General features: G+C 38.8%; 2 protein-coding genes across 5 annotated transcripts in view; both read right to left on the bottom strand.

Annotated features, from left to right (window-relative positions):
* si:dkey-182i3.8 overlaps window positions 1-5,508 on the bottom strand; it is a 33,226-nt gene extending 27,718 nt beyond the window's left edge. Inside the window, exon 1 of the mRNA XM_057839427.1 lies at window positions 4,909-5,508. Coding sequence (XP_057695410.1) covers window positions 4,909-5,061 — 153 coding nt within the window. The 5' untranslated portion in view covers window positions 5,062-5,508. The remainder of the gene's footprint in view (window positions 1-4,908) is intronic.
* Window positions 5,509-6,646: 1,138 nt separating this feature from the next.
* LOC130918071 (zinc finger protein OZF-like) lies at window positions 6,647-13,910 on the bottom strand. 4 transcript variants are annotated; one of them, XM_057839952.1, is made up of 5 exons: window positions 12,899-13,910; window positions 11,782-12,076; window positions 11,344-11,685; window positions 9,480-9,822; window positions 6,647-7,519 (listed from the first exon to the last, which is right to left on the bottom strand). In XM_057839952.1, exons 1-5 carry the CDS (start codon window positions 13,007-13,009, stop codon window positions 6,976-6,978), a joined length of 1,635 nt encoding a protein of 544 aa, XP_057695935.1. In that variant the 5' UTR covers window positions 13,010-13,910; the 3' UTR covers window positions 6,647-6,975. The 4 variants fall into 4 exon arrangements, with proteins under 4 accessions (XP_057695935.1, XP_057695934.1, XP_057695933.1 ...); XM_057839951.1 differs by having other exon boundaries at window positions 11,788-12,112; XM_057839950.1 differs by having other exon boundaries at window positions 11,782-12,112.
* Between the last annotated feature and the right edge of the window lie 111 nt (window positions 13,911-14,021).

The raw sequence follows: 14,021 nt of genomic DNA on the forward strand, positions 1-14,021 counted from the left end.
ACAGCGCCGATACCATTTACCGGTCCGTTATTATAACATTTGACCACAGCCTTTTTCTCCTCCTGGCGCTCACTACACTCTGTCTCTGTGTTGTGTGATGACACGTGAACACCAAGCAGCTATCGCTATTGGCCGGCTCCAGACCAATGAGAGCGGGCCAATAGCCACTCCTGACCAATCAAAAGGGGGCTTTTTCATATGGACGAAAAACAAAACAGGAAATATGGCGGCGCCGCGGCGGTCGGGAAATATTTCCAAATAGAAATCCCGTCGATTAAAATCAATGGCTGCATGCAAGATTTGCGGCCTGAAAGTTTGTAGATGTGGAGTTAAATCGGCCAGTTTCAATACCTCGAACTTGATAAAACATTTGAAGACGAAACGTGAACGAACACAACGAGTTTGAGCCTGCAAGAGCAGGACTGCTATCCAGAGGAAGAAGGCCGCTGGACCGCAGCAACAATTTCTGGTCAGTTCACTTCGTCTACTTTACTTTTATTGTCTTTTACTGAAAGAAATGCCGCAGTAATTTGGGAAGTGTTTCCAAATTATTGTTCCCACCTTTCAGAAATAGAAATAAGGGACTCCCACCTCCCGAAAAAAAGGAGAGACGGGATGCTGTGGTCAATTATTATTACTTATAATTGTTAGCGTCCGCAAATGCAGAAACAAGGTTGAACCTCGAAGCAGACAACAAGCGGGGGATACATAAAAGGGTTTAATTATTGCAAACAAAAAATAACACGCGATCGCGGGACAGTAGAAATAACAAAAGGAGTCCGTGACAGCAGGTCGACGGACAAACTAAGACGATAGGCAGCGGTTACAAACGAGAGCAGCACACTAACAGAAAAACCCAATGCAGGGGCATAACAAGCAAATGTAGCGGGATTATTGTGCCAGATGTCAAATAGCGATCAGCAAGGCAAATATCTCGGCAGCCTTCTCTGAGATCACCCGTGCTTAAATGCTGCGTTGATGAGCCTGCATTGGATTCAAGTGCCACGCCCCCACGCCCAGCAACAAAACACAATCTAACCAGCTGCAGAATGTGACAATAATTTCATGAAAGTTGCACTGTTTGGACTTTGAGAGTTTTTTTTCCATGCCGCTTAAAAAAGTATTCAGTTCATTCAGAGTTTATTATTATGAATTTATTTTTACTTTCTTACTGTTGGGCTAGTATTATACATGTTTTATTAATTTCACAAATTTAGCACTATTTTGGCCTTTGAGAGCGGAAGGTTTATTCAACTATTGTCTACTAGGGTTTAGTGTACTTTTTCCTATTTTGCAAAGGTAAGCAACAGCCTGACAAAGCCTTGATAGCAATGATTTCACATCCAATTATGTAGCTCTTTGGGGGAAAAAAAAAAAAAAAAATTAAGGGAAAAAAATATATATATATACATATATATATATATATATATATATATATATATATATATATACATATATATACTTCTATATAATCGGGGTGGTATCGGTATGGTATCGGCCGATACTGCACAGCCAGTATCGGTATCGGGGCCCAAAAATGGTATCGGTGCAACACTAATTAATATTATAGTACACTGCAGTACTATATATAATAGTATTATAATAATTATTCATTGCCAATCAGACTTTTAATAAAAGGTGTCATTTTAAAGGTATTCTTAGTGTAGAATCTGAAGTATGTGGGATGAACTCCAGAAATCGTTATTTATATGACGAACATGACATGCTTTTATTTTTGAAATGTTCACCGGAAGTACGTTCGCTAAACCTCTAATTTAAGCTTTACACTCCGCAAAAAACACTTTTTGTGATTGCATGTGGTGTCAGTAATAGATTTTTTTCCTTTTGCAAATGCTGTTAACCAGCGATTTTTCATGTTTGAAGTGTCACCTTTTAACTGCAAGTTTTGGAGAAGGCTGCCTGTTTTATAGTAGGTCGTCTTTTTTCCCCCATTTACCTCAATGTAGCAATGCTAACGTATATAGTGTTTAATATAGATGTGTTTTCTTATTTTATATGTCTGAACTTTAATTCTACATCGTGTTGATGAGAGAAAAGAACTGGAGTCTCATATGCCATCAGCACGCACGCACAAATGGATGCACGCACGCGTGCGCAGGGATAAAACGCAGCCGTGAAAATGACCGCCCTCATTTTTATTTACCATGCGATAAATAGACTCATTGCATATCGCGACAGGCTTAGCAACTTTAATAAAACATGTCATTAGTTAGTTAGATGGACTTACGATCTCCTGTCGTCATCATTCATGACCGACGTGCAGCCAAGCTTGGCATTGAAGAGACAGAACACAACAGTGTACCTTCCTTTGTTTCTTTAAAAATAAGTCAATGTTTTGGACTCTCTGGTGCGCTTTTTTGGCTTTGTGCCGCTTTCCCCGCTTGCATACCAAGCGTCCAACATTCTGAACTTTCCACGCATATATATATGTATATATATATACATTTTTTTTTAACCCTTCATTAACCGTCGACGGGATGTTGTGCTCGTCGACTCTGCCTCACTTTACAAACAGTAAAGACTGTTCTCAGCACTTTTATACAAAATTTATTCAGATCAGTAAGACGTAAGCACATATATATTATGCACTAAAATGCATGTTTAAATGATGGCATTGTTATTTTTGGTTGTTGGCAAAAATTTAAAAAAATAAAAAAATAAAAAAACATTTAAAAAAAAAAACAACTAACATTTTTATTTTTTGTTTGAGAGCATTAAATGTATAGACCCCACTCACATGACGTCACAACCACGCCTCCGCGCCATATTGTCCGTCAGCTCGTCGTGTTTACACATTACCGCTACGTAAATTCCTCCTAATATGGCGTGTTTTTCTGCTCGTTAACATTAATAATCAAAATGGTGAAGGCGTGTGTGGCGGTTGGTTGCAGTAACAGAGAAGATAGATGGAGAGACTTGGAAGTTCTACCGTATTCCGAGAGACCCGGAGAGGAGAGCGAGATGGACTGCTGCAATTCGACGAGAAAACTGGGTACCAAACGATCACCACAGACTATGTAGTAGTCATTTTATACCTGGTAAGATGCATTTAATATATATCTAGAGGGTTTTGGGTTGACAACCACAATTAAGATCATTGCGAGGCTAATCGCCGACAACATACAGTTTCAAATTCAAGATGTTTATTTCTTCCGCCATCATTATTTTTTGAATAATATTTAGCTGGTACCAAGTGATAGAAGCTGGCCTCGTCTACGGATCATCAGTTAAACAGAGGTGTCCCAACTTTTTGCAAAGGGGGCCAGATTTGGTGTGGTAAAAATGTGGGGGGCTACCTTGGCTGATTTACGTAGAACAATATATTTAAACAAATTTTAGCAAGCCCTTCTGTGTGTCACATTTATTATTATTTTTTAAAATTCATAATTTCAACAATCTCGCCTTTGTGGCGCTCTCTTTCGACACTCGGGCTCTTGCGAAATACTGCTGCTGTGAAATTAAACTAGCTTCAAGTTGCTATAATTTCCCGCTGCGTATCTTCCTTGTAATGTCGTACATGTCAGCATGTCTTGTTTGGTAATATCGCGTCGCATTGAACTCTTTGAAAACAGCGACTGTCTCTTTGCAAATGAGGCAGACACAGTTGTTGCGTATTGTATTGAAGAAATAGTCCAATATCCACCGATCCTTGAAGCGTCGGCCATCGCAGTCAACTTTTTTTTTTATTATTGACCATTGAGAATACGGATAAACAATGACGGACAATATGGTGGCCGGATACAGCGACACGTCATTGTGTGACGTTGGTGAGTGGGGTCTATTAAATCGAATCGAAAATCGTGTCCCTCGTATCGAAAATCCTACCGAACCGTGACTTAACTATCGTTGAATCCCTTGTAAACGAGGTAATTTTGAACCATTTTAGGTCATTACCTGTTGATTTTCAGTCACTTCCTGTTGATTTTCAGTCACTTCCTGTTGATTTTGAGGCATTTTATTGGTCACTCCCTGTTGATTTTGGGTTACAGAGCTGAAAGTGACCAAGGAATCTCTCAAATGAATAGGCAGTGACTCAAACTCAACAGGAAGTGACCTGTAAATGCCCCAAAAATGAACAGAAAGTGACCTGTAGATGTCCCGAAAACTGGAAAGTCACTGAATGCTCTCGCCCTTCCTTGTCTTAATGGACTGGGCGTCGAGCGCAGTCAATGGCAGCCATAAAGTTAACGGAGACACTATTATGGTGGAAGATTTTGTTAGCAACTTGTTTGTTGATTTTTTTTTTTTTTTTTTTTAACATTGACACCTTTTAAAAACGGTATCTTGATCCTTGGCACAAGCATATCAATAACATTTTGGGATTCAAAGTATTTCGATACATCACCATTTCAATATTTTGTCACACTCCTATTCATAACTGTCTAAATATTTCAAATCGGAAGCCATTTGCTTTTTTATTCATTTTCTGCTTTATTTCCACTTCCGATTTCAATTATTATTAGTTTTTTTTTTAATTTTATTGGTGATTTAATGAGATTTTTGTGTATAATTTTATTTCCCATTTCAATTGTCTTTGTTTTTAAACTTTCTTTTGATTTAATGTGATTTTTACGAACCATTTTATCTCTGCTCGTGGATCTTCATGTCATGTCAATTGCTTTGTATTGAATTGTGCTATATAAATGAATTTGCCTTGCCTAAATTTCACGTGGGACAAAATACATTTTTACGTTCATTCTACCAAAGAAATGTATAACTTAAATGAACGGATTTTAAATATATATATATATATATATTAAACGTCCATTCGTGGGTTACTCTTATGCTAGTGTTAACAGAGTTAGCTCGTCTATAGGTCAATAAAATGTCCACGATAAGAAAAGTAATAGAAGCTCAGTAATACAAGATAATACTAATTCAACTTACCAAGTCCTGAGATGAAGTTATGATGTTCTCACCGTTGCTAGTAGAAATTTCTTGCGTCATGTGAAAAGAGACGTTATCTTTGCTCATTTCAGCTACAAGCCTGTTCGCCATTCGCTCCAGAATGGCGGCAGCTAGCGTCGCAAAGTCCCCCATTGCGTTATGTCCTTAAGTTATTAAAATGTACAGACGGTGTATTCGCACTTCGAAAATAATGTCAAAGAACCAGCAAATAACAAACGAAAGCTTGTACTTGCTTCAACCGCACCGAAAACACAGTCAATTATATAATCTTGTTCTTGTTGTCTATCTTTTTGGCGGTTGGAAAACCAGTTCGTCAGTTTAGGGTATCCGTAAAGAAAACACTATTATAAAACGTTCCGCTTCCAAGCTAAACCGAACCAAAGCCTACAAGACGGCTTAAATGAAAAGCATTGAAATTATATAGTTGAACTATAAACCTTAAAAAAAAAGAGAGAAAGCGAGTAGTCATTTAAATTAGTCTGAAATCAAATATACACCAAAGAATGGTTCCAAGGTGGTAGTTATTTAGTATTCATTTTCCTCCGTAAAGTAAGAACAACTACACGCATTTTAATAAGTCGAAAACCCTTGTTTACGTCATAGAAAAGTACGAGTACGAGTGTTTCCTGTCGTATTTCAAAGTAAGAGCACTAGTGTTGTATCGGTCGTGAACGATTCGTTCTTTTTGAACGAATTGTTTGGGTGAACGAGACCGAACTAATCATCTTCTGCACTGATTCGTTCTATGAAGTTGGGGCTTGCCTTGTTATCTGCGTGGGAGCCTAGAGCACATGATATATTTTTTTTTTTTTTAATTGTCTATTTAAAAGCTTGCAGTACTGGAGATTTCCACTGGAGGCTGGCTTCACCACTAAAATAAACCTATTTAAAACCAGGTACGAACTTTGAAGTTGAACTGTATGGTGAACACCATCGCGCCATGGGAATTTTAGAATGCTGTTTTGTGTGTGTGCGTTTACTGCAGTCATTAAATTGTAAATTCTGATAACCTTTCAAAATAAGAGCACACACTCTACTGTGCGATAAATCTCAGGCAAACTAGGCCTGCACAATATATCGTTTGAATATCACCATAGCAATGTGCGCATGCGCAATCGTCCTATCGCGTGTGTGCGATTAATTTTTTAAAAATTTGAACAATTTGATTTGCTTCATAAAAGCAGCAAGTGTGCCAAAACATGGCTTCCTGTATCCCCTTTTATACACAGCAATCTTCATCATTCACCTGATAAACCCCCTTAGCCAGGCAAGATAACATTTTTATCATTAAGAATATTATAACTTGTTTGAAGAATATAAAATAAAGGGGGAAAAAATAAGTATACAAGGACAAAAGAGAAAAACAAATGGGGAAATTTAGGAAAAACAATCTAATAAAATACTGAATGCAATACTCTAATGCAAACCATGGTCAGTCAACCAGTCTTCCCAAACAGCTATTCAAGTCATCTGGTGAAAATTCACCTAGTTTTAATATTGCAATAAATATCCCAAATCTCCAAAAAGTTGCAATGTAAGTTTTTTTCCGATATCGTTCAGCCCTAATCCAAACTCCTTTTTCTCTAGAAAAGTAGCTTCCCCCCAAAATTTAAATGTTTGGAGTGCATTTTAATTTGCAAAAAATCACACTCAACCATGGCTAATAAATTTAAATGCAGTGATGACATCACTAAAAAGAACGTAACAAATACAAACTTTCAAGACACATTAATTTGCATGATTTTAATAGACGTTGCGTTGCTCCATCTCATCTCCGTTCTTCAGCCAACTGAGGGCAATCTAGAGTATAACACAAATATCCAGATTGTATATAAATATAATGAATAACATAACATTTACAAGTTACTTCTCTGGAAACCAATACAATAAGTAGGTGTTTTTGTTATTATCTGTGTCCGGTGAGGCAGGTAGTGCCTTTCATTACCAACACCAGTTAAAATGAATTTGACGTCTAATGACGTCAATGGCAGCGACTGCCGAATGTCCTTATTTTATTGCGTCAGATCGTCAAACAGTCCTCATGAGTCAAGATGCTAGCAAATTTGTCATCAGTTCGTTCCTGGCGCAAGAATGTCTCTTCATTTGTCTGGAGTCAGAAAAGCCGAGTCCACACGTGGCGCAAGCGTAAGGTCGCTCGCCCGTGTGTACTTGCATGTGGAACTTGACGTGTCCGAGCTGGCGGAATCGGACACCGCACACCTCACACTGGTACGGCTTCTCACCCGTGTGGATCCTGACGTGTCGCCGGTAGTTGGTATACATCCGGAAGGTCTTACCGCACTGCTTGCAGGCGTGCGGCTTCTCGCCAGTGTGCATGAGCCTATGGTACTTGAGCGTGTGGCGGGTGATGAAGGTCTTGCCGCACACGTCGCAGGCGTACGGGCGCTCGCCCGAATGCGTGCGAATGTGGTAGTCGAAGGTGGGCTTGTAGAGATAGCCCTTGCCGCATATGTCGCAGGTGTACGGGGCGCCGCCTGTGTGGATCAGCTCGTGTTTTTGGAGCGCTGCCTCAGAGTTAAACCCGCGCTGGCACGTCTGGCAGGCAAACGGTGCCACCTCCACGATGCTCCTGGTGTTAACAGTTAAAATGGGTACAAATCAAGACGTGTGTGCCAACGTTTCTAACAGTGAAAACTAGACTTAACAAATTGGCTGCCATTGATGGCGCTACACGTCCAATCCATTTTTGACATGGTGGGGCAAAAGAACGAACATTAACTGAAGCATGCGCAGTCACACCCAATCTTCCTGGTTTAAATGAACTGGTTGCTATTGTCATGAATGGCATCCAAGGAGTTAAATAATATGAACATTTTTTGTCTGTCACTTGAGACCATAACCAGTGTACATTTCTGTTTTTTTTATTTATTTTAATTTCATTAATATAGTGATAAATATTGTATCTATTAAAAAAATATAGACAATATAATGCAATAATGATGAATAATTACAAAAAGAAGAAATAACAATTGCTAATTTTTAAGTTTTTTTTTAATTGCCAAAAAGTCAACTGCCCTAAAAAGGGTTAAGTCTTAAGTGTCAGCTTTTAAATACCGTAATTTTCGGACAATAGGCCGCTAATTTTTTCCTCTCATTTTGAATCCTGCAGTTTATAATCCAATGCGTCATATGATTTAATTTATTCGGTTTAATAGGTAATACTTTATTTGACAGCGCCATCATGAGACCGTAATAATTATTACATGACATTGTCATGGCCATTATTGAATGCTTATGACAGATGTCATTAAGTGTCATCCGGCAAATTTTGTCACTAACTCCATTTATGTCCAGCTCGGATCTTTTATATCTATTAAAAAGTGAGATAATTTTCAGGATAACACTAAATGATATATGTCATAAGCATTTATCATTAATGGTCATGACAGTGTCATGTCATAATTATGACGACCATATGAAAGTCTTATGGCGCCGCTGTCAAATAAAGTGCTACAGGTTAATATTTTTTGGTGTAAATATCCCACAATATAGTAAGAAACGCAGTGGCTTATAGTCCAGTGTGGCTTATCTATGAATAAATGCCTTTTCGTGTCATACTTGGTGGTGGCGGCTTATAGTCAGGTGCGCCTTATAGTCCGAAAATTACGGTAGCTGTCCACTGTAGTGACCACTGTGCCCGAAATGGTTAATGCCGTAAATGATTTTTTTGAACGTCATGATGGATGAGAAAGTAACTGTAAATGTGCAATGGCTTAAATAGGACAAAGGACATTTTTATATCAGTCCCAGTTAATTGTGAATGACAGCAAATATATATGTTTTGTGAGTGCCGATGGAGATTTTTTTTGGGGGGTGATTCTATGGTGACAGTCATGATGGACCACTCAGGTTTTTTTTTTTTGTTGGTCTTAGTTGAATGTCAGTGTCAGGTTTTTTGTTGTTGTTGTTGGTCTTAGTTGAATGTCAGTGTGAGTCAATCGAGGTTTGTTTGTGGGTTGGAGTTCAATATTAATGGAGCCAACGGGAAGTTTTTATTTTTTGGGGGTCCAAGAACATTTGCACTGGAGTTAAATAACTCTAAAGGGTTATAAATGTTTTATTTTTTGGGTGAAATCTTACTAAAAATCATCACAAGAAACAGCGAGCAGAACAGTTTGAAGTTGGATGAAATCTGCCACAGAATGTTTTTTTTGTGGGTCGCAGTTGAATTTTACTGTACGCTAAAGTAAATATTTTTGTAGATCCACTAATGGAGATGTCTTTGGTGGGTCTGAGTTGAAAATGAATAGGAGTGAATGGAGATTTTGGGATGAGTGCTAATCAGTGACAATGTGAATTGAATGAGCAATTTCAATTTGTTAAATTGAATGTGCCATTGAAAGGAATAGGGCTTTTTGTTGTTGAAACCAGGGTTTTCATGGGAACCATGAATTCTGGGGTTAATAAAAGTACAACAGTGGGTCGTGTGAATTTTTGGAACATTTAGGAGTTGGAACACTGCGAAACAGACGTAAAATGTGGGAGTACATTAGTGCCTTTGTCAAAGAATTCCTACAATTATCAATCACCTGTCACGTTTGACGATGACTGTGCGATTCGCCTGTGCCCTCCGCCTCCCAGTCTCGGTGCCTGCTTCTGTGCCTTCCTGGTGTGGCATCTGCTGGTGTTTCTTCAACTGCCAGTTATACAGGAAGGTCTTACCACACAAGTCGCACATGAATGACTTGGTTGCACCATGGAGGAGCATATGAGCCTTTAGTTTGTCCTGGACAATGAAGGTCTTGCCGCACACGTCGCAGGGATACGGTCGCTCGCCTGTGTGGAGACGGATGTGGCGCTTGAGGCTCTGCGGTTGCGTGAAGCTGGCGCCACATGTGTCACATGTGCAAGCCTTTCTCCTTGAAACCTCATCTTTAAAAACAAAGGGAAAAGGGATGAAATGAGGATTACTACATTTAAGCAACATTATCTGCTAAGAGAAATTTGTATCACTTTTACTCTTAGTACCACTTTGAAATGTTCAAAATCCCCTTTAGAAAATGTTTTATGTCTAGAACACATTTTGAACCAAGTGGAAAATCTTTATTTGTTTCAGTCCTTTCAGAACAAACTGATGATTATTTGGATACTTTTAGACTGAAAATATTAGACTCTTGAGCAGGGATGTCCAAACTTTTTGCAAAGGGGGCCAGAATCGGTGTTGTAAAAATGTGGGGGGCTGACCTTGGCTGACATCCTTTACGGAGAACAATATATTTATGCAAATTTTACAATGCCATTCTGTGTGACAAATTTCCTTTATTATTTTTTTAAATTAATAATTTCCACAAAATCTTGCAACTAGCCTTTGTGGCATTCTCTTTCATCTCTTGGGCTCTTGCGAAATACTGCTGCTGTAAAATTAAACTAGCTTTAAGTTGCTTCAATTTCTTGCTACGTATCTTCCCTGTAATCTTGTCATACATGTCAGCTTGTCTTGTTTAGTAATATCGCCTCACATCGAACTCTTTAAAAAACAGTGACTTTCTCTTTGCAAATGAGGCAGACACAGTTTTTCATATTTTAGTGAAGAAATAGTCCAATTTCCACCTATCCTAGAAGCGTCGGCCGTCACAGTCAACTTTCTTTTTTTTTTTGTTTGTTTGTCGCCATTTCAGAAAATTGGGAGTAAAGGGTCACGTGGTGTAATGTTGCTTAGAGTGCTGCTGTCTTTTAGTGGGTAGATGAGGAGCAGCATTTAGTGTGTAAGCTACTTCATATGCTGGTAAGCAGTACTGCTGACCAATTTATTAGGCCTGTGTGCGGGCCAGACATGATTGATTTTATGACACAGGCTGGGGGCCGGATGAAATTTGACCACGGGCCGCATTTGGCCCCCGGGCCGCACTTTGGACATGTCTGCTCTTGAGGCTTTGCATATCAGTCTCTCGATACTTTTTGGACTAGACTTGTAAGAACAACCAAAGTGTTGATGATGATTTTTAACCGTCTTGAAACTTATGAACCATCTAATGGAATATTTTGAGTTTTAAAGAGACTATTTAATTAGAGAATTATTTGGGAGCAACAGAAGACTCTTTCAGCGCAAATTCCTGGACAAACTAGAGAAGTTCTAAATACTTGTTACACCAACCCGCTCAGTGGAGAAAAGTCAAACCTTACGACCAGTTGCATACTCAAATTTTAGAAAAATGAGGAAAATAAAAAAAATAAATTAGGAATAAGTTATTCAATTAAAGAAGAGAAACTTCACAGCAAGAGTTCTTTAAACAAATAAACTGAGCCTCAAGAACCTGTAAAATTTGGCTAAAACAAGGGAGGGGAAACCCAAGTCGCGTATTTATAACTATAGTAGTAGACTAGTAACTTTTAGGTTCTACCTGAAATTCCATTCAAAAGCCATTTATGTAGGTGTGAATTTTTGCAATATACCATTCGATAAGGGCTGCGTGCCGTTGTCGTGAATCGCCTCGTGCGACCTGAGCACTCTTTTGCTCTTGTAGATCTTGTTGCAATGCAGACATGCGAAGGACTGAAGGGTCTTTTTCTCGTGACGTCTCAGGTGACGCTCCAACGTAACGTTATTGCGGAAGGTCATGGGACATTGGTGGCAGCTCAGAGGCTCCTTATGTGTGTCCAAGTGTCTCTGGAGGTAGAGCTGACGGCTGAAGCTCTTCTTGCATACGTCACATTCAAAAACCTTCTTTTGGACTTTGGCTTGCAAAGAGTTTTGAGAGTCTGAGGATGCAGTCGTGTTGTCAGGCTTTGCGATGTCTGCGGGATATAGTTGAATGAATGATTTTTACACCATCCCAGTCAAAATGCATTTCATGTCTATCACTGTCAATGGCAGCCAATTTATTAACAAACCTTTACTGTGTCCGCCGCCAGCTATTATGGTCTCAACGTCTTCCTTGGCTATCTTATCAGTCAATTCAACCAATATTCCTAAAGGCTGCAGAGTCGAAATCCATCCAGTCTCCTCGTTTAGTACGGGGCAGCCGCTGATCAAGTTTTCCCTCCATACTCTGTTGGTGTTCAAGTCTTCCATTGTCACCTTCAGCTGGACTTCCAGCTTGTTCACTTTGTCACGTAGAGTTAGGGTTTCCTTATTTGCAGAATCAAACAGCTGCAGGAAGATGCTGTTGATTTTTCTGCTTGCCTCCTGTGCCAGCAGCATCAAAATTTTGTCAAAACCTACCTGTTAAAAAGGACAAAAACCCAAATAATATGTTTTCACTGCATAATTGATACTAGTACTTCTGGACTGTTGACTGTCCCTGTGAAAATGGATTTGATGTCTTATCATTATCAATCGCAAAAAAAATGAGTTTAAAAAAAAAAAAAAAAAAAAAAAAAAAAAAAAAAAAAACTCAATCTTTTTTGCCCGATTCTGATTCTCTGATTAACAAATTACAGTGAAAGGATTCCAAGTTGGCCCTTGTAACATTTGAGTTTTCTGAAAGTGGCCCACGAAAAAGTTTGAACACCCCGTCATAGACTATTGTCCTTAAGTTGAATTTAAGAAACAAATTAAAGTCAAAGGTGACATATTAGGAAAAAATTAAGAATATTTAATTGATGTTGGCCTGTTAATGATTTAACTGGAATGTAGTGAACTGTAAATGTGGTCACCCATAACTCTAGATGGCGCTACAACAAATCAAGTAGCGCAAACTGCCGCGAAGTGCTCAACGTTAGCCTGAGACGAATTTGTGTAACTCCAACATAAAACACAAGCTCAACAATTACATCTCAAAAAATGCTTAAGACTGAACAACAAAACAATGCCATGAATAAACGTATTTTAAGGTTACAATGTGGCAATTTCAGCTCTTAAATGCTTTGTTACGGGGCGCCATTTTAGTAACATTTCTTTCGGATTGTATCCCACTTCTTTCAAATGTAGCATCTCTGAAAACGGAACCATTCCAGACGGCGTCAATACTTTTTAATAAACCAGACGAACACAAATTACTCGATTTACCGTCGCTGAATGGCCACCTTTCTCATGACCGGCTGTTAAATCCACCGCACACTTTATAGCAGTCTCCAAAATGTCTTTGGTTTGGGAATAAAACGCAGAGCTTTCGGCCATTTTTACCCAGGGTTTATTTCACTCTCTCTCGTTTAAAATATCTTCAGTAAATTCAATGCCGCTTTGCGAACATGTCATAGTAGGAAAGGGAAGCAATTCGTCGTAGGCCTTCAAAATTTAACTCCAAAAATTTCACAATAAAAATATTTCGTTTTGTACATTCTCTGCAAAAGAAACAAATTAAATGTTATAATACAAACAGAAAATCAATCTGGTTTTATACTAAAATATATCAAACAGCAAAGTAGCTCATGAAAATAGCTTAAGAAAATAGGAGATATCAGACTTTTTCCACAAAGCCCTTACTTGATATTTTGATGACAGAGGCCATGTCTACACCTAGCAAGGTTTTATTTTTATTGTTATTTTTTAAACGAGGCTTCTGCCCCAATACGTCGGGGAAAATAATTGCGTCCACACATATGTTAAAAAAAATAAAAAAAACCTTCCACAGCCAACCGCTTTCATTCATTTTTAAGTACATTCATAACAATAAAAACAATGGTCCATAATACCAATTCTTCTATAAGCACACCAAAAGTTTGTTGGGAAAAAACGGACACGAAAAGGCGCGTTTAATTTACTCCAAATGTAAACATTGGTTTCATGTGTGACGTAAGGACAAAGTTTGTCGCAGTAAGTGACGTTTCCTCAGTTACATCTTCGGTTATCAGTGTCCACATGATGGCGCCACAAACGCAGAATTCGCACTTCTTCACTTTCCCCGTCGTTCTTAAGAACCCTGGTTTAAATGTGCGTGTGGATGATAGGCCAAACCGTATAAAAATATCTTCTTTTTGCCAAATACCCTGCTACGTGTGGACATGGCCTGACTCGTAGGTTAGTTTTACGTGGTTCCCCCGCCCCCAAAGGGTAGCCTCCAGGCTTGTGACGTAAGCATTTGAACGTGGCTTCCTCACACATTTCAAAAACCTGTTACGTCAATAAGGACAAGTGGAATGGACATTGAATGTATGGCTGTTTGCTTGTCATTATGTGGCTTGCAATTGAT

The sequence above is a fragment of the Corythoichthys intestinalis genome, chromosome 6, assembly GCF_030265065.1.
Source record: "Corythoichthys intestinalis isolate RoL2023-P3 chromosome 6, ASM3026506v1, whole genome shotgun sequence".
NCBI lineage: Eukaryota > Metazoa > Chordata > Actinopteri > Syngnathiformes > Syngnathidae > Corythoichthys > Corythoichthys intestinalis.

Excerpts from the sequence above, each read along its gene's own strand:
- LOC130918071 (XM_057839950.1), bottom strand. The coding sequence starts at position 13,009 with ATGGCCGAAAGCTCTGCGTTTTATTCCCAAACCAAAGACATTTTGGAG. Across the intron at positions 11,686-11,781 it reads TGGCGGCGGACACAGTAAAG|ACATCGCAAAGCCTGACAAC; the intron begins GTTTGTTAATAA and ends TATATCCCGCAG. Across the intron at positions 7,520-9,479 it reads GTCATCGTCAAACGTGACAG|GAGCATCGTGGAGGTGGCAC; the intron begins GTGATTGATAAT and ends TGTTAACACCAG.